Source organism: Juglans microcarpa x Juglans regia, chromosome 2S (genome assembly GCF_004785595.1).
Source record: "Juglans microcarpa x Juglans regia isolate MS1-56 chromosome 2S, Jm3101_v1.0, whole genome shotgun sequence".
NCBI classification, from domain to species: domain Eukaryota; kingdom Viridiplantae; phylum Streptophyta; class Magnoliopsida; order Fagales; family Juglandaceae; genus Juglans; species Juglans microcarpa x Juglans regia.
In genome coordinates, this window is record NC_054597.1 from 6,212,895 (window position 1) to 6,231,835 (window position 18,941).

Here is an 18,941-nt window from a genome sequence, read left to right on the forward strand (position 1 = left end):
AAGCACCAATCTACTACACACATTCCATGCTTTCTTAAGTTATTTGTGGTTAGAATTTTACCAAGAGACACCAACCAACAGAAAATCGCCACCTTACTAAGTACCTTAACTCTCCAAATGCTTTTCCATGGGTAATCATACTCAAAACCTTTCCAACATGCAAGAAGATCCACCACTTGCTTAGGCATCACCCAATCAATACCCGTCCTTCCAAAAATCTCATTAAAAGTCTTGGCCACGCCACAATGAAGGAAAAGATGATTAATAGATTCACCATCTTTCTTGCACATGAAGCACCAATCTACTACACACATTCCATGCTTTCTTAAGTTATTTGTGGTTAGAATTTTACCAAGAGACACCAACCAACAGAAAATCGCCACCTTACTAAGTACCTTAACTCTCCAAATGCTTTTCCATGGGTAATCATACATGCAATGGCAGGTTAGCACCTTATAAAAGGAGCTAACCAAAAATCTGGAATTTCCTGCATGAACCCACAGCAAACTATCCTCCCTTCCCTGCACAATCTTCAAAATGTATAATCTTCCAAAAAAATCAAAGACTACATTCACTTCCCGATCATGCACATCTCTAACAAAATCAAAATTCCATTGAAAATTATTATTCAAATAAGAAAAAGAATTAGCCACTGCAACATCTTGATCCCTAGCAAAATCCTAAAAAGGGAACGGTAAGCAATCTTGAGAGCTGAATCCCCACACCAAGTGTCATGCCAAAAATGTATCCTTGTCCCATCTCCCATCTTAAGGGGAGGTTAGGATAGTGAGTTGAGTTGATATGAGAGTTGAAAGTTGAATAAAATATTGTTAGAATATAGTTTTTTAATATTATTTTTGTTTTAGAATTTGAAAATGTTGAATTTTTTATTATATTTTATTTGAAAGTTTGAAAAAGTTGTAATGATTAGATGAGATGAGTTGAGATCAACTCTGAATCCAAACAACCCCTAAATTTAACTTCATTGACAAACTCCGCCCAACCCTTCTGAATGGTCTTCCACAAGCCCACCCCATACGTTCCTCTTACTTCATCAGAACACCAACTCCCCCACATCCTCCATATCTGACATCAACGACATTTTTCCATATGGCATCTCTCTCAATATGGATATCTCCAAGCCATTTCCCAAGAAGTGCTTTATTAAAAAGCCTCAAATTTTGCACCCCCAATCCTTCACAAGAAACCGGTTGACAAACCTTATTCCATCTTACCAAATGAAACCTTTTTCCCTCCCCTTTACCTCCACACAAGAAATTCCAAAAATTCCTCTCAATCCTATTAACCACCCCTGCCGGCAAAGGGAAAAGAGAACGAAAATATGTAGGAAATTAGACAATGTGCTCTTTATCAAAGTTATTCTTCTCCCTTTAGACAAATATAACTTTTTCCAACCAAGTAACCTCCTCTCAATCTTCTCAATCACCCCATCACAAATCATAACAGATTTGTGAGGAGCCCCCAAGGGAAGACCAAGATACCTCAAAGGCAACGAAGATACCTTGCACCCCAAAATATTAGCCAGATCTGAAATATTCAAAACAGAACCCACTGAAACAATTTTAGATTTAGATAAGTTGATTCTAAGACCCGAAACAGCTTCAAAACATAACAAAAAGGCTCTCAAAGAACAAAGATGGTCTTGGTTGGTCTCACTAAAAATTAAAGTGTCATTAGCAAAAAGCAGATGAGAGACTTTTAAGCTACTCCGAGATTCATCTCCCACCACAAAACCCAAAAAAAAAACTTCCTTCCACTGCCGTTTCAATCATTCTACTCAAAGCATCCATAACTATGACAAAAAGAAAAGGAGATAGAGGATCTCCTTGTCTCAAGCCATGTCAACCGTTGAAGAACCCAACCGGGGAGCCATTCACCAAGATGGAAAATCTCATCAGCAAAATGTAATGCTTCACATCCACGAACGCCACTTCTCTCCAAAGCCATATCTCTCAAGTACAAGAGAAACTCCCAACTAACATGATCATAAGCCTTTTCCAAATCCAATTTAACTAAAACTCTAGATTCACGGATTCACCTAATTTGATTCTACTCTCCAAACATTCATTAGCATTTAAAACTGAATCAAGAATTTTTCTCCCCCTCACAAATGCATTTTGAGATTTCAAAATAATCTTCTCCATCACCAAACTCATGCGATTAGCTAGCACCTTAGAAATAATCTTGTACACCCCATTTACCAAACTAATAAGCTGAAAATCCCTCATTTCCATAGCACCCACCTTTTTAGGAATTAGTGCAATAAAAGTAGCATTGAAACTTTTCTCAAATTTCATAAATGAATGAAATTCAAGAAAGACCTTCATAATATCTTCTCCAACACTAAAAATTTTTCACAATACAAAGGTACTTGGCATTGTTTTTTCTCTCCGTACACTTGAGAAAAAATGTTGCTTCTTTTTGCCATTGTTAATTTTTTTGCATCTTTCTGATGGTCTTCCTTTCGTTAATGGTGGTGGTAGACCAGTGCTTGTTTCTTAGTTTAGATTCTTAGTTCAGATTCTGCTCAGTTTTTTCTAGTGGTGTTGTGATGGGGAATAGTAGGAACGTTATTATCGATAAAAAAATGCTTTGATTTTAAGAAGATGAACGCAAGGTGGTGGAGAATTACGGAGAGTAGCTGTCGTGCTGTGAATCATATTTTCATTGATCAAGGCTCGTTGGGTTGGCTGGTAGCCGTGGTGGAGGAAGGTCTGTCTGTTGAGGGAGTTTTCCTCAGGTCGCATAGAAATGGTTCTCAAGTGTTGGTGGTGCAGAGGCAGAATAACTCTTATGGGAGTTTTTTCTCCTAATCAGAGTTTGGTCAAGAGAAACGCCGAGGCCTACTGATGATACCAAAAGGAAGGAAAATGATAGGTTGGAGGAATTTTTGTGATTTGTTGAAGGATATTTCTGCAACTTCCTCTGTTTTGGGAAGGAATAACAGAGGAAGCCTCCCATGGATGCCTCTTCCTCCACCACAGGGGTACCAGGCTTCCTCTTCGTACAGAGAGGCCTTGGCTCAAGCTCCAAATTCTGCAGAGGGGACAAGAATTTCTTCTTTATAGGTGAAGACGCGGCACTGTGAAGAGGCAAGTTTGGGCAGGAATCTGTCGGGGCCAACTTTGGAAAATCTGTTGCATGCTTTGGCTGAGATGGAGACACAAGTGGGATTTTTGCAATTTAATATGGGGTTTATTAAACGCAGTGTTGAGGAGGGTCTGAAGAGGGAGAAGGCTATTGTTATGGGCCAAGGAGAAGACTTTTTTAATGGGCCAGTTTTTGGACCCCAGGGAGAAGGCTTTTTGAAGGGCAAGAGGGTGGCCTTTGAGGGCCGAGTGGGTCAACAAGTGGCCTAGTTGACTGGCTCAGTCTCCAGGCAGGCCAGCTTTCATGGGCCCAGCGGCCCAGCTCGCAGGCTCTGCCTGTTTCCCAAGCCCAGCCGGTTTGGAAAAGAAGGGCTGCAAACAGCGTTAGTCTACCGCTATGTGGACCGCAACCTCCACCGTTGGCGGGGATCAGGGGTCGGAGGTGGTCGCGGGTTCGTCGGAAGCGACAGGGGTTTCGTCGGCATCGTCTGGGGTGCCGGAGTTGGCGTCGGTAGCTCCGAGTAGCATCGGGAGCCCCTTTTAGCGCCGATAAATGCACAGAAGTCGTCATGCATCTCAGAGGGGTTGATGGGGGAGTTCCTATCGGCAAGTTCTGGGGTACTTGGGAGGGTCGTGGCAGAGGCTCTTCCGAGCCTAAGTAGTTTCATTTCGGCGCTGGAGTTGGTACTGCAGCAGGTTGTTCCCCATGAGTCGGCCATCCCTGCGACGGCATCCACGGTGTCGGAGATCCAGGCGACAACATCCCTTGAGTCAGAATCCTCCGATCAAGCCATCTGTCCTGCGCCAGCTACTGTAGAGCATGGGGAGCTCTTGGGTGGGCCGTCAACCTTCGAGATGGCTGAGATTTGGTCACCGGCAAGTTCTGGCTCAGCTGCCGATGCTCTGGTGGTGAAACCTCTTCCGGTGTTGTCACAGTGTGTTGAGTTGGTACCGACTCAGCCAAACAGTGCTTTAGCTGAGTTCTCGGGATTGGTGGCGACATAGTCAGTGCCGCTGGCACCTTCTGGGTTGTTTTCTGTCCCTTTGGAGGTGAAGGAAAAGGTCCAGGTGTCGGATCAGATTGGGTTGGAGACAGTAGAAGAATCCAGTGTTTTCAAAAATTCTGACTCTTTGGTTCTGTTCACAATTCATAGGGATGGGGAGGTTGAACCTACTCCACTCAACTCCTTTCATCCCAATGTGTCAGATTGGGTTATACAGAGATCGTTGGACATTAAGCATATGGGTGGAATTTCTTACGGCAACTTCGAAGCTGAATTTATGGCCCTACTTACAGCTGTAGAGGCTGTAAATGCTCAATCCTTGTCCGATCAATCCTTGGCTTCGGCCAAAAAAAGAGAAAGAGAACTCAAAAGGTTAACATGGGCAATGAAAGAAGATGGGGGGAAAAAGAGCTCTAATCGGGAGCGTGGTAAGGGGAGGGGTAAAATGGTGGTCCCATAAAGCCAAAAATATTACCTTGGATTGTGAGGGGGTTGCACAATCCTCATAAGCGGCTCCAAGTCAGAAATTTACTTCGTAAATGGAAAGGGGACATCATATGCTTACAAGAGACTAAGTTGGAAGCTATTTCAAGACAAATAGTTCGTAGCATTTGGAGAGGACAACATGTTGGTTGGTCTTATCTACCGTCTAAAGGAGCCTCTGGGAGAGTCCTAATTATGTTTGACACAAGGGTGGTGGAAAGGGTAGAGGAATGTGTGGGTGATTTTACGGTGGCTTGCTCCTTTACTAATCTAGAAGATGGCTTCAAATGGGCGTTTGCCGGTGTCTACGGCCCAAATATTGATTCGGAGAGAAGGTTTTTGTGGGAAGAGCTAGCGGGACTCATGAGTTGGTGGGAGCTACCAAGTTGTATTGGGGGGGATTTTAACACATCTCGCTTTCCAAGTGAAAGGTCGGGTGTTTCTCACATCTCTCCGGCTATGAGAGATTTTTCTGATTTCATTTTAGAACAGGAGCTCATGGACATTCCACTATCAGGAGGCTCGTTTACCTAGTCCAATAACCGTGATTGTCCATCTTGGTCGAGGATCGATAGATTTTTGTTAACTTCTGATTGGGAGTCACATTTCCCGGATGTTGCTCAAAGAAGATTACCTCGTTTATGCTCCGATCATTTCCCCATCATGTTAGATTGTGGAGGCATCCAATGGGGTAAAAGGTATTTTAAATTTGAGCATATGTGGCTTAAAACTGATGGTTTTGTAGACAGGGTTAGACAATGGTGGACTTCCTATAATTTCCAAGGCTCCCCAAGCTTTATCATGGCAAAAAAGTTGAAAGCGCTGAAACAGGACCTGAAGCAATGGAATGAACAAGTTTTTGGTAATGTGATTCAGCAAAAGTGCTCTCCTATGGAGGAACTACAGGGTTTGGAAGGTGAGGAGGAAGCCAGAACCCTTTCAGAACTTGATAAAATTCACAAGAATCAAGTAGTTGCTGATCTTGAAAGGGTTACTTTGATGGAGGAGATTTCTTGGAGACAGAAATCAAGGGTACTTTGGCTTAAGGAGGGGGACAAATGCACAAAATTCTTCCATAGAATGGCGAACTCTCATAGGAGGAACAATGCTATTGATGAATTGATGGTAGATGGACTGCGTCTTCGGATCAGATGGTTATCAATAATCACATTGAACAGTACTATCGACATCTGTTAACTGACGAGCTTAATTGGAGACCGAGAGTGGATGGTTTGTCTTTTTCTACATTAGACCAGCAGAGCGCAGGGTGGTTAGAAAGGCCTTTTACAGAAGAGGAAGTGGGCAATGTTATTAGAGGTATGGCAAGTGATAAGGTTCCTGGTCCAGATGGGTTTACGTTGGGTTTCTTTCAAGCTTGTTGGGAGGTGGTCAAGGAAGATATTATGTAAGTCTTTCTTGAATTTCATTCTAATGCTAGATTTGAAAAGAGTCTTAATGCCACCTTTCTAGCCCTTATTCCTAAAAAGGTGGGGTCTCAGGATGTGAGAGACTTTCGCCCCATTAATCTTGTGAATGGGATGTATAAGATTCTTTCCAGAGTGTTAGCAACCAGATTAAGCTCAGTGGTGGAAAAACTAATCTCGAAGCCGCAAAATGCTTTTGTCAAAGGTAGACAAATTCTTGACTTGGTTCTTATTGCTAATGAAGTATTGGATGGTAGATTGAAGTCTAGAGAACCTGGGCTACTTTGCAAGTTAGACATGGAGAAAGCTTATGATCATGTCAACTGGAGTTTCCTTCTTTACTTACTTGGAAGATGTGGCTTTGGAGGAAAATGGCATAAATGGGTAGAATTTTGTATCTCTTCAGCTCGTTTCTCTATCTTGGTAAATGGATCACTAGTGGGTTTCTTCAACTCCTCTCGTGGACTGAGACAGGGAGATCCGCTTTCTCCTCTACTTTTCTTATTTGTCAATGAAGCTCTCAGCAAGATGATTAAGGGCCTAGTGGGCGGTGGGTTACTACATGGTTTCTCGGTGGGGAATGGCGATCTCAACATTTCTCACTTGTTATTTGCTTATGACACGCTTATCTTTTGTGATGCACACCTTGGACAAGTCCAAGTCCAAGTCTTGAGGGACGTACTCCTTTGTTTTCCTGTGGTGTCAGGTTTGAGTATCAACCTCGCAAAATCGAAAATAGTGCCAGTGGAGGCTGTCCCCGACGTGGAGATTTTAGCTACTACCTTGGGATGCAAGATTTCTTCACTTCCTATGAAGTACATTGGCTTACCGTTGGGTGCTTCTTTTAAATCTGTAAGGATATGGAATGATGTAGTTGAAAGGGTGGAGCGCAGATTGGCAGCTTGGAAGAGGCTGTACTTGTCGAAGGGCGGTAGGCTGACTTTGATCAAAAGCACTCATTCAAACTTACCCACTTATTTTCTATCTTTGTTCCCACTTCCCACTAAGGTGGCTAACTGCATTGAGAAGTTACAAAGGGAGTTCTTATGGAGTGGATTGGGAGATGAGTTCAAATTCCACTTGGTTAATTGGTCAACTGTTTGTACCCTAATTTTTGGGGGAGGGTTGGGGATTCGCCACTTGATGAAATTCAACCAAGCTTTGTTGGGTAAGTGGTTGTGAAGATACCAAAATGAAAGGGAGGCCTTATGGAAGTCTGTTATAAACTCTCAGTTTGGGGAAGCTTGGGGAGGTTGGTGCTCGAATGAGGTACGAGTCACTCATGGAGTGGGTGTGTGGAAAAATATTAGGAGCTTTTGGGGGTCCTTCCGTGGACATGAACATTTTATTGTAGACGATGGTTCGCGTGTTCATTTTTGGTTTGATATATGGTGTGGTAACCTTTGTCTGCGAGATACCTTCCCTGCCATCTTTGCGCTTGCTAGAGTAAAGGAGGCATCGATTGCTGATCTTCTAGTCGTTTCAAGTGGCACCCCTCAATGGAATATTGACTTCATTAGGGCAGTTCATGATTGGGAGGTGGAGTCAATTACGGAGTTCTTTGCGACTTTATATTCCGCAAATATTCCAGGGGGTAACAGAGACAAGTTGCTTTGCAATCATTCAAAGAAAGGTATTTTCTCTGTCAGTTCTTTTTATCAAAAGCTAACGAATTCTAGATTGCCTATGTTTCCATGGAAGAGTATATGGAAGATGAAAGCTCGCTCAAAAGCAGCCTTCTTTGTCTGGACAGCATCTTTGGACAAGATTCTTACTACTGATAATTTGAGGAAAAGACGGATTATTGTCCTAGATTGGTGTTGTATGTGTAAGAAGCCTGGGAGTCCGTTGATTATCTTCTTTTACATTGCAAGGTGGCAAAGGTTATGTGGGATGATTTTTTCTCTAGAGTCGGTTTGTCTTGGGTTATGCCTTGCAGATTGGTGGATTTCCTCGCAAGCTGGAGAGGTCTATATGGCAATCCTCAGGTAGCGGCAATTTGGAGATTGGTCTCAATATGCTTGTGTTGGTGTATTTGGAGGGAGAGAAATGCTCGTTGTTTCAATGACCAGGAGAGAACATTGGAGGAGCTTAAAGTTTGCTTTTTTAAGTTATTGTTCTTTTGGGCGGGAGCTATAGATTGTAATGGTCTTAGTGTTCATGATTTTCTTCTTTCTACTGTAACCTCTAGCTAGGCGTTTTTCATGTATACTTCCTGTGTACTTAGGCTGTGCCTATTTCTATAAATACAACACCTTTGATTACCTATAAAAAAAAAAAAATATCTTCTCCAACTATGTCCTAACAAGCTTAGAAAAAATCCATTAAAAAACCATCCGGACCCAAAGCCTTGTCCCTTGTCACTCCTCTAACCATATCAAGTACTTCTTCTTCAAAAACTCTCTCCAACCATTCTGCAATTGCCTAGTCTATGGAATCAAAAATCAGCCCATCTAACTTGGGTCTCCAAGAGTATTCTTCCCTAAACAACTTTTCATAAAAATTCACAATATGTTCCTTGATCCAAAAGAATGGTATCACCTTCATGAAGGACCTCAATAGCATTATTTCTTCGATAAAAGTTCACCATTTTGGTGAAAAAAATTTGTACACTTGTCACCTTCCTTCAACCACAGAACCCAAGATTTTTGTCTCCAAGAGATTTTCTTCATTAAAGAGATCTTCTCTAATTCAGCAACCACCCCTTTTTTTCTCTCCATTTCCTCCCGGATATTTCCCCCAACAACTCAAACACTACAACTAATCCAAAAGATGCTTCCTCTTATTTTCCATGTTCCCAAACACCTCCATATTACATTTCTTCAAATCTTGTTTTAGAGCTTTAAGTTTTCCAGCTAATACAAAACTTGGAGTACCAGAAAAAATGTACGAAGACCACCACAACCTCACCCTATCCACAAAGGCCCCATCCTCCAACCACATATTTTCAAATTTAAAGTACCTACGCCCTCCAATAATGCCCCCACAATCCAACATGACAGGATAATGATCAAAACAAATTCTCGGAAGTCTTTTCTGACTCGCATAAGAAAAATAAGCTTCCCAAGAAGCTGATACCAAAAATCTATCCAGCCTTGACCATGCCATTCTATTGAACCATGTAAGATCCCCTTCCGCCAACGGTAAATCAATCAAATCTAACTCGAAAATCAGGTCTGAAAAAACTGTCAAGCATGAGAAAAATGAGAATCCAATCCCCCACTCGATCGCTAGGAAATCGAGTAATATTAAAATCCCCTCCAAAACACCATGGGAGATCTCACCAACAACAAAGACCCGCCATTTTGTCCCATAAAATACTCCTACAACTAACCAAATTCGGGCCATACACACGTGCAAAAGCTCATTTGAAACCATCATCCACACTCTTAAAATGGCATGCCACCAAATATTCTACCACATAATGTTCTATCAACTCCACCACCCTCCTATCCCACATAACAATAATACCCCCGATACCCCATTCGAAACTAACTCAACCCATCCCATAGAATGACAACTCCACAAACTATTAACAATAGATTGATTAACAAACTTCAGTTTGGTTTCCTAAAAGCAAATAACATCAGCCCTCCACTTGCGGATCAAATTCTTCACCCAGAGACGTTTTCTAAAATCATTATGCCCCGAACATTCCAAGAAATAATCTTAGGTTTCATGGATAACAAATGGCAGCCCTCTCCTTTCCTTATTCTCTAAAGGCACTTCCTCCCCTAGCATTATAGTTAATTGAGCACAAAAATCTCTTCAATTCCCTCTCCTTTTTTGAAGCGGGTCTAGCAAAGAAGGTTGACCAGCCTCAATAGCAATAAAGAGAGCTCTAAATTGTTCCTCAAATCCATCGGAAGAGATTCCCACACAATCCTTAATTTCAACCACTTTCCTCAACACCCAATCAGATGATTTATTATTCCATTCAATTCCTGGAGGAATAGAACACAGCGGATCAGGAGAAAAATCCTCATCTGATTCAACCAGATTCACTAGCCTCAGAAGCATATTTAGAAGCAAGACAGCTGAAGAGTTTGAAAATATGCTCATACAAACTTCAATGATCTGAGAGATACGTCTTTTTGATAGCTAATCTGAGAGGTAAGTCTGACCATGGATGCATTTTTAATTTTAAAATAACCCATGATTCTATGTTGTCAGCCAAAAGAATGAATAGTCTCAAAATGCTAAAATAACTGTAGTTTAATTTTCATAGACTTATCTGAGTTAAACAACAGGAAGAAAATCTGTACCCCCACAAGAAAAAAGGTTCAAATATACGAAGATGTGGAAAACCCAAGTCCTTGGGAAGATGAAAGGGAAGTCTTACTGGTTCAACACGAAAAAATGAAACAATAAGCTATACCAATCAATCAGATTTCCCACGAGCACAATATGCTAAGTATGATTCAAAAAAAAAAAAATTGAGTGAATAATACATGCATACTTATTATTTAAATCTATGTTAACAAAGTTTAGCATGGAGGAATTGCAACAACCTGGTTGAATTCATCAAGATGCTTAACAGCTTTAGCAATTTCTTCCTGGTTCTTTTCATCCCATTTTTTCTTTCTTTCTTTCTGTCAATGGGGGAAAAGAAAGGGGGTTCAACTCATGGTCAGGCTTGAGATAAAAGTGAGAAATTCACTCAATCCACTTGATGGATCTTAACTGGTAATTCTTACCTTCAATCGAGAGGTCAAGGTGTTCGTAAATAGCTCATACACCAACTTACAACCCACATGCCATTCACCAGAAGGATTTTTCCATGAAGAATTGACAACCAGAGTGGTCCCTGTACCGAATATATTGTTCAAACCAGAACATGATAATTTCAGGAACAGAACCTGGCTCAAAATCTACATAGAGATGTTCCACTCACAATTTCAAAGGGACAGCATAATTAGCGGAGAAAGATACTTTGCAAAGGAGAAAAATATCGGTGTGATTTATTATTTTTTCCCATTTTCTACTGCTGATCCTCCAGGTGCGTAGACTAGGGTTAAGATGCAATAATTAAATGGAGGCCAGTTGCTTATCAAAAAACAAAATTAATGGACAACAGTTACAGGTAAGACAATCAGAACTAAAATTTATGCATGTGTAACAGGGACCACTCCACACATCTTTCATCTATAATTTCTGTTATGGGCTGGAGCCATTATTAAATCGGCCATACATATGATAAATTCTGATATTTTCTACACTAACCAAAATAAGAACAGAAAATCTCTAGCTGACCATTTCAATTATCCAACTAAGATTTAAATATTGGTAAAAAAAATCCCAGTGGGGAGGTTTGTAAGTACAAACAAAGGGCACAAGATCTTTACTTGGCATGGCCTTAGAATCCCATTCATTCATTCACTCATTTGAAACAACAAACCGGAACAAAATGAGGATAACGTATTGGCAAGAACTTTCATTGAAAATTACTAATTTGTCATCATCCCACTGAAACGTTTTTCATTATTTAGCTGGCAATGAAAATCACACCATCACGACCACTAATTCGTAATCCTAAAGAGAAATCATGAACCACAAACACCAGACTGCTACCACAAGCCTGCAGCAAAGTCAAGGACATTCTCAAGACATGAAGGACGAGTAGGACATATTGGCAGTGCCCTATTCTTATAGGGGGCTGTTGCCAGAAAGATCAATCAGAAGGGAAGATTTTAAGGATTTGTCAATGAAGTCATCAAAGAGATGGGCAAGGGTACTTATCAAAAAAAACAAGAGATGGGGGAGGGTGGTGTCATAGCCAATGAAGAAGATGGTGGTGAATAGGGAGCAGCTGGTACTGACGAAGGGCCACAGTCACCAATGCAGGAGGTGCAGCAGTCCCTGTGGTAGCCTAAGATGAGCATAACTGTCATAATTGAGATGGCCTTGAGAGTGAAGCTTTAAAATTTAAAATTTTACTAGTGAATATCTATTAAGCTTTTTAAAACATGTCGACTCATTTGCTTAGTTTTCTGCCAACCAGGGAAAATATTTTTATGTTATTAATATTTTCAGCTCCACCAAACACGGCCTAGGTGATCAATTTAAACTATACATACGTACATACATACATAATATATATATATATATACGCGAGCACGAAAAGAGCAGCTGAAGTTTTGGGCGTAATAACAATGAACTATCCGTTAATATAATAACAAACCTGAAGCTCCACGAATACAACCATCCACATCGGCTTTCACCACCTTTGAGGTATCGACATCACCACTCCCGGTGCTGAAGCCAGGAAAAAAATTATCTTAGGTCTAAAATTTATATAGAAATAATTCAAATAAACCACTCGAATGATCAAGAAGCTTCATAAATACCAATCAAGGACATCTAGGATTTTCGGCTTCCCATCGGAGGTAACTTGCAAGCCAGCCGCAGCCGGGTCAACACCAGAATCTAAGAAGAACAAGTCACTCGTACATTTTTTTTTTATAAGTAACAAGTCACTCGTACATAAAATACTTATATCAACTGGTGCTATGTATTCTTTTGGCAGTATCAGAACAAACCGCAACATAAAGTTCAGAAACTTAGGGCCCTACCTTTACACTTAATTTGCCTAGTGATTAAATTTTTCATCGGATTCGAGTTCTTTCATTTCGTTTCCTTTTCTACGAAACAAGAAAAACAAATGAAACAAATACCGAAGATGGCAATGAGGACGCCGCGGCCGTCGTAGTCCGGGTGGGCCTCGATAAATAGATCGGCGGCAATCTCTTTCTTGGGCATGAGGGAGGCGAGGAAGGTAGACTCGGTCAGCTTGAAATTACGCAGACGGCCATTGTCGTCACCAGCGCCGGAATCGCCGATAGAAGAGCAAGGCATTGCCCTCACCCAACTCCCACTCCAACTCCCACTCCAATCTCCGTTTCTTGATCCCCTTCCTTTGCTGCTGGCTCTTCTAATAATGGCTGAGAGGGACTGTGGCATTGGGGCGGAGGGTAAAACTGGGAGTCTATATAGTAATAACACGGGGTTTTGCATTTTTTTTTTTTTTTTTTTTCCCTCTTTTGTGAGAAGGTGCTTTTAGTAATTTGAGTTGGGGGCGGCTAACGGTGGAGGTCCGAGGGAGTGGATAGATGGTGTAAAGGACAGGTGGTGAAGAGTTAGAAACTTAGATGGTTAGGAAGCGAGGGATACTGGTACTGGTGAGGTTTGGGTTGGATGTGGCGAAGTCCCGCGCGGCAATGAAACTACCATTTTGTCCTTTCTTGGAAAGCAAGGCATCCATCCATACCATATCCCCTTCCGAACAGATGGCAAAAAAGTGAAAAAAAAGGAGGTGAGAGGACGAGTGAGAGAATCCCAATCCGCCCAACATTATTGTAAAAACATAATATTATTTATTAATTTTTAAATTATTATTTTAAACAAATAATTTTGATAATTTTTACTGGATATCTCTAAAATTATTAATTTAACTGTCATTTTGTAATATAATATGCAATGACATTTATTATTACCTATATAAATTCTAGAAATAAACGACAATGGATTGTAAAAATCTAATTGTCTATTCAATGTCAGTTATATTCATTAGAAATATTTTTCTCATCAATTAATATTTATGATTCCACATTCTATATTTTATAAAAAAATTATAAATATGAAATATGAAAATAAATATCTTATAATAATCATTTAATCATCATTTTGTAGATTCATTGAAATCATCACCACGGCCGGCATTTTGAGAACCTTGTGAGAACATCTCATGTATCATTGCCTCGTAAACTTCGAATCTTTATGTAGGACCTGCGACATTTCTGTTTGGGTCAGATTAGATCAGTAAATAAGGGCATCCAGGTCCCCCAAATAAAGGTATAAAATTGTAATTAAGAACAAGATCACCTCGTGAGCCTATGGGCTTGGTATGAGGTTGTGGCAGGTACTGTCATATGGATATGCACAGTCAATCTCTTGGGTCACTCTTCTGTTGAAGTACCAATCACCAACTGCTTCTGCAATGCTCTGAGAAAAATAATAATTCTCCATTTTAATTACAACCCCTAGTTGCTAAACTTCTCTCGAGCCTTCAAACTCATGCAACATGGGATGTCCTCAAATTGTTATATTGATCAGTTGCAAAATATCTTGACTCCAGTCAATTGGACATGCATGCGCAGAAGTTTGAGCACTCCAATCAGCAGAAGTTTCAAACTTTGTGTCTAAAATATCAAAGTGAGTAAGCTTAGATATAGTTACAGATCGTGTAAATATCGTAAATTTTTTTTAAAAAAAATTAAAAATTATTATTAAAAAATTAAAATTTTTATATGAATTTCATCTTTATTTTTATTTTTATTTTTTAAATATCCCTACTTACATTCGACTATAAATATCATTTTTATATCAAAATTGATGTATTAATCTTTAAATTATAATATCCCATCATTCAAGTCTGGCTCTAAAGATGACATGACATAACATTGTATGTCGAATCTTAAAACCGGTGTACGACAGTCGCTAATTGTTAGAGGGTGCGATGTGTCCTTTTTTTGTAGTATATGCAAAGTGAAAAGCTCTTTGGTTTGATGAGGAAAAAAAAAGCTCTTTGGTTGAAATTGTATTTTCTCTGAAAAAAATAAAAAAATAAAAGTAATGATATGTATGCAAGTCTTTTCACATTCCATTTTAAAAAAAAAAAAAAAACTAGGCTCCATCTTTAAAAAATTTATATTTTATATAAATTTTAAATTTATCTATTTTTTAAAAAAGGGTACGTAAGACTTTCACATTCTAAATCTATAAATATCATTTCTCGCAAAATTTGTCTATCAAATTCAATTAGATCTTACCCAAATCGAACCTGATCATTCCAAGTTGAAAGTACCTTATTGTGAATTCTCGGGGAGTCACCTCTGAACCATGTGTCTTGTGACTCACTCTGGCAATGAGCAAAGCATGAATTTATGAACATCCCCACTCTTGGTTTGTTGTACCCTCTCAATGCTAAAAGCATGTCATCCCTGAAGCCTGAAGTGGGGAGGAATTCAACAAATCAGTCAGTTATTGATACTAACTATGATGCCTGTTGGAATCAGTATTAATATTGGAGTTGGATAGGCTACTTGCTAGGTGGAGTTGGATAGGCTATTTGCTAGGGTAAGTAGATTTTTTATTTACTTTTGAGAAAATATCATATTGGGAATACTTGAATTTTGTTCCAATGAAGATACATTGTTTGCAATGAGTTGTGCATATGATGAATTTCCAGATTGCACATTGAGAGATCTTTTCCCTTTAGGACCTTTCCATCCAGGAGGATATCCAATGAGTTAAAAACATTTGTCTGCAAGATAGCCAGAATAACCATAATGAGAACAGACGAAATATGCTTTTCCTTTTTGCTTTGTGTATCTAGCACTAGTAAATGATTATCTTTGTGGTTGAGCAGCAACCATGGCATGAGAATCTAGGGAAATTCCAACACTGTTAGACAGAGATTTTTAACTTTCTTCTTGTAGTAACAAAGAAAATGCTTTGCTCATTGATGGTAGAGGGGATTGAAGGAGTAATTGACTTCTGATGGCTGAGTATGAATCATGTAAGCCAATCAAGAATTTGATCACATAATCAGATTGTTGTCGATTTGTGAGATTCTTGAGAATACTGCATGTGCACCTACCAAGATTTCCACATTTACAACTTGGAATAGGTCGATAGCTAATATATTCATCCCACAAGGCTTTAAACTCACTGAAATACTCAGTAACAGTTTTACAACCTTGAGAAATAGAACTGAGGGATTTTTCCATAGAGAAAACTCTTGGACCATCACTTCTAAGATATCTTGTCTTTAGTTCCTCCCAAATGTCCAAAGCAGTTGTGAAATGAAGAAGACTGCCACGAATTTCTTTGGAAATTGAGTTCATTAACCATGATAGTACCAAATTATTTGCTCTTATCCAAGCAATTCGAAGCCTAGAATCAGTATCAATTCTAGGTTGAAGTATAGTTCCATCAATAAAGGAGATTTTATTCATGACAGTGAGTGCAATTGAAATCGATCAACTCCATGCAATATAGTTCTTACCTATAAAGATTTCAGACACAATAAGTGCTCCTGGATTGTCAGAAGGATGAAGATAGTACTGGCTCGAGGAATCATCACAAGGATTCGGCATAGGGGAATTAGCCATAGAAGCTCTTTCAGAAGGTATTTCAGAGGTTGCCATTGAAGCAAGAAACAAGAGAAAAAGAAATCAAGAAGCAAGATGAATGAAATATTTCAGTGGAAGACTTTTCTTTACTCTTCTGAACCATGTAAAATTCTATAATGTGTAAAAACATGAAAACAGAGGACTGCATGAATGAAAACTTTCTCATTACTTTCATCATCTTAAAGGACTGTACAAAGGGTCTATTTATACACTTCATTTACCCAAGCATAACTATAACAGACTTAACCAACTTAACTAACCAACTTAACTATTTATTTACAACTTTCAAATAAAACTTTCTGTTTGGCTTCTAGAGATTTTAATTCTAACAACCCCCCACCCCCCCCCCCCCCCCCCCCCCCCCCCCCCCCCCCCCCCCCCAGCGCGCGAAATTTTGATGCTAGTTGAGGAAGTGTGGTTTGTATTTGTTAAAGAGTTGAGATGGAGAATAACCTTGCAATGTTTCTAACTGGATTGCATTTCATGCTGCTGGATTCTGCTTGCAACGACTCCAGTGTCCATGCACATCAGCCGAAGGTGGCATACATCATATGCCATGTTCAAGACAAAGAATGGCGTGTTAATGTACTTCAATGCATACTGAGGGAAGAAGCACTGCATGGCATCAAGATATAGATGTCAGAACCATGTCGTTTTAGAACAAAGCCATGAAAAGAGAGGCAAAGAATCGAGGACTGCGGCAAGGATCAGACCAAATAATGCAATCTGGGGGAACTGGTGCAGCTTTTCTCCAGATTCTGCTCAACCCCTTGTCCTACATGCACACCTCTCACAAATGAATATGTATTAAGAACACAAAAATTCACAATCAGATAGAACTTTATAATGGTTTTTCATACAAGGAATGACACTAGTTTCCTTGTCCTGCCCCACCTTCCAAGACCCGACAAGATTGTAGAAAATTTCTTGAGTTAGTGACCTTATTTTGAGCATTTGGGCCGGTTACATGATAGTTATAAATCCATGACCTCTTCTTAAATCTATCCCGAGATAGGGATGTTGGGAGAAAGCAATCATCACACAGATGGCACGAATTTGAACTACCTTAGTTTCAGGCCACAAAAGAAGTAGAAGAGAGTTTTTAAATGCTAGGTGAAACATGACACTGCAGATTAATTTGCAGCATCCTATAGTTTACACTATTTACATGTGAAGAGAGTAGACTGTCACCGAAGTTTTGTATATACAATATTCAACAAGCGTTTTGTAGTGTAACTCATTGATGGAAAGTCCTACCTGTAGCGAAACAAGATCCTTGTACAAGGATCTCATGGTGTAGTTCGAACTTATATCTCTTCTGCGGCGAAGGACCGATAAAAAATGTTAAAATATGTCTGGTAAAAGATAAAAGAGGTGCAAAATTTCCAAGCTCTTTATTGTATAAGGTGTTGGTACGCTAAAAGTGAAGATTTTGAACTGAATTGGGGGTATCTAGCTTGATTTTAATAAGATCAAACTTACTCATCAAGAAAAAATCCAGCATCACTCAAGCACTTCACACTGGCATTCTCTGGTAAATACTTGCTGAAGTTGTCAGTGTGCAAAAAGGATGCTAAACCCCCAGCAGAGCAACCTGAAAGTAAAACCTGTAAAGAACAGATCAATGGAATATCGGAGTTAAAGCTTGGTCGACGGATATTTTTCTCTTGGGTAATGATCATGACATTGAGTGTAGATTAACCTTGTTGCCACATAGGCATCTGAAGCTTACAAAGATAAAGCGATCAAATTACACTACTTAGCATGAAGTCTAGACATGCAAAGTACAGAGGTTTAAGTACTTTTACCATGCTTGCATGCCCCAAACCTTTTGGGAGAAGGTCATGAATGATTGCTACCGAAATCTTTTGCCCTCTGAAATAAAGCAATGACGTCTGTCATTTGTTTTAACAAACACATCGACAAAAAAAAAAAAAAAAAAAAAAAAAAAAAGAAGAAGAAGAAGAAGAAGAAGATATGTTAATCACTTTAATTCAGCATATATGGTGCATAAGCTTTTACATAATTAAGCACAAACAAACAAACCAAAAATTAAAGAAAATGAAAAAAAGATTAGTAATCACTTATGCTGCCAAAATGGTTTACCAATACGTATAAAACATTTTTGAAGTTAATATCTCTTTGAAGCAAGTAGAAAAAAAGAATTTAAAAAATAATAAATAACATTTTTCTCAATACATGCATATCATGAGTTAGAACTTGTCCCTGCCGGGAATGATGTTGTAACTAGGGCTGTAATCGAGCCGAGTTAGTCTTTGACTTGTCGAGCTCGGCTCAACTTAAAATACTCGAACTCAAGATTTTTTTTTATTCTTTGTTCGAGCTCGACTCGATAAGCTAAACTCTCAATTTGAGTTCGAGCTCGAGCTTGGACTCGTCTTACAACCCAAAATACACTAGACCCGACCCCAACCTCTTGTTTTCCCTAGAACTAAAACTCTACCTAAACACCTAACCCCTTGATTCTCGTCTTCACAATGCCCTCCCTTTAAACTTCCCTTTAGTTGAGCTACCACCTTTAGCGTCGTAGTTGATTGCCTAAGAAAGACGTTGTAACTCCCTGGTTTTCTTGAAATTTGATTTGGTTTCAAGCGCGTGGCTTGCCTCAATCGCAGTGATTAGTTCTTTAAATTGATATTTACATCCTCCATGTGAGATTCCCACAGACTGTTGAATCTCGTTAACTTTAGGCAGAATCCAGTCTGC

At 39.5% G+C, this 18,941-nt stretch overlaps 1 protein-coding gene and 1 pseudogene across 1 annotated transcript in view; both read right to left on the minus strand.

Annotated features, from left to right (window-relative positions):
- Nucleotides 1-13,152, minus strand: part of LOC121252567 (tripeptidyl-peptidase 2-like) — a 39,504-nt gene extending 26,352 nt beyond the window's left edge. The window contains exons 1-5 of the mRNA XM_041152272.1: nucleotides 12,696-13,152; nucleotides 12,369-12,447; nucleotides 12,203-12,276; nucleotides 10,719-10,828; nucleotides 10,533-10,613 (exon numbers count right to left, since the gene is read on the minus strand). Coding sequence (XP_041008206.1) covers nucleotides 10,533-10,613; nucleotides 10,719-10,828; nucleotides 12,203-12,276; nucleotides 12,369-12,447; nucleotides 12,696-13,035 — 684 coding nt within the window. The 5' untranslated portion in view covers nucleotides 13,036-13,152. The remainder of the gene's footprint in view (nucleotides 1-10,532; nucleotides 10,614-10,718; nucleotides 10,829-12,202; nucleotides 12,277-12,368; nucleotides 12,448-12,695) is intronic.
- Nucleotides 13,153-13,911: 759 nt separating this feature from the next.
- Nucleotides 13,912-18,886, minus strand: LOC121252413 (annotated as a pseudogene).
- Nucleotides 18,887-18,941: the final 55 nt, after the last annotated feature.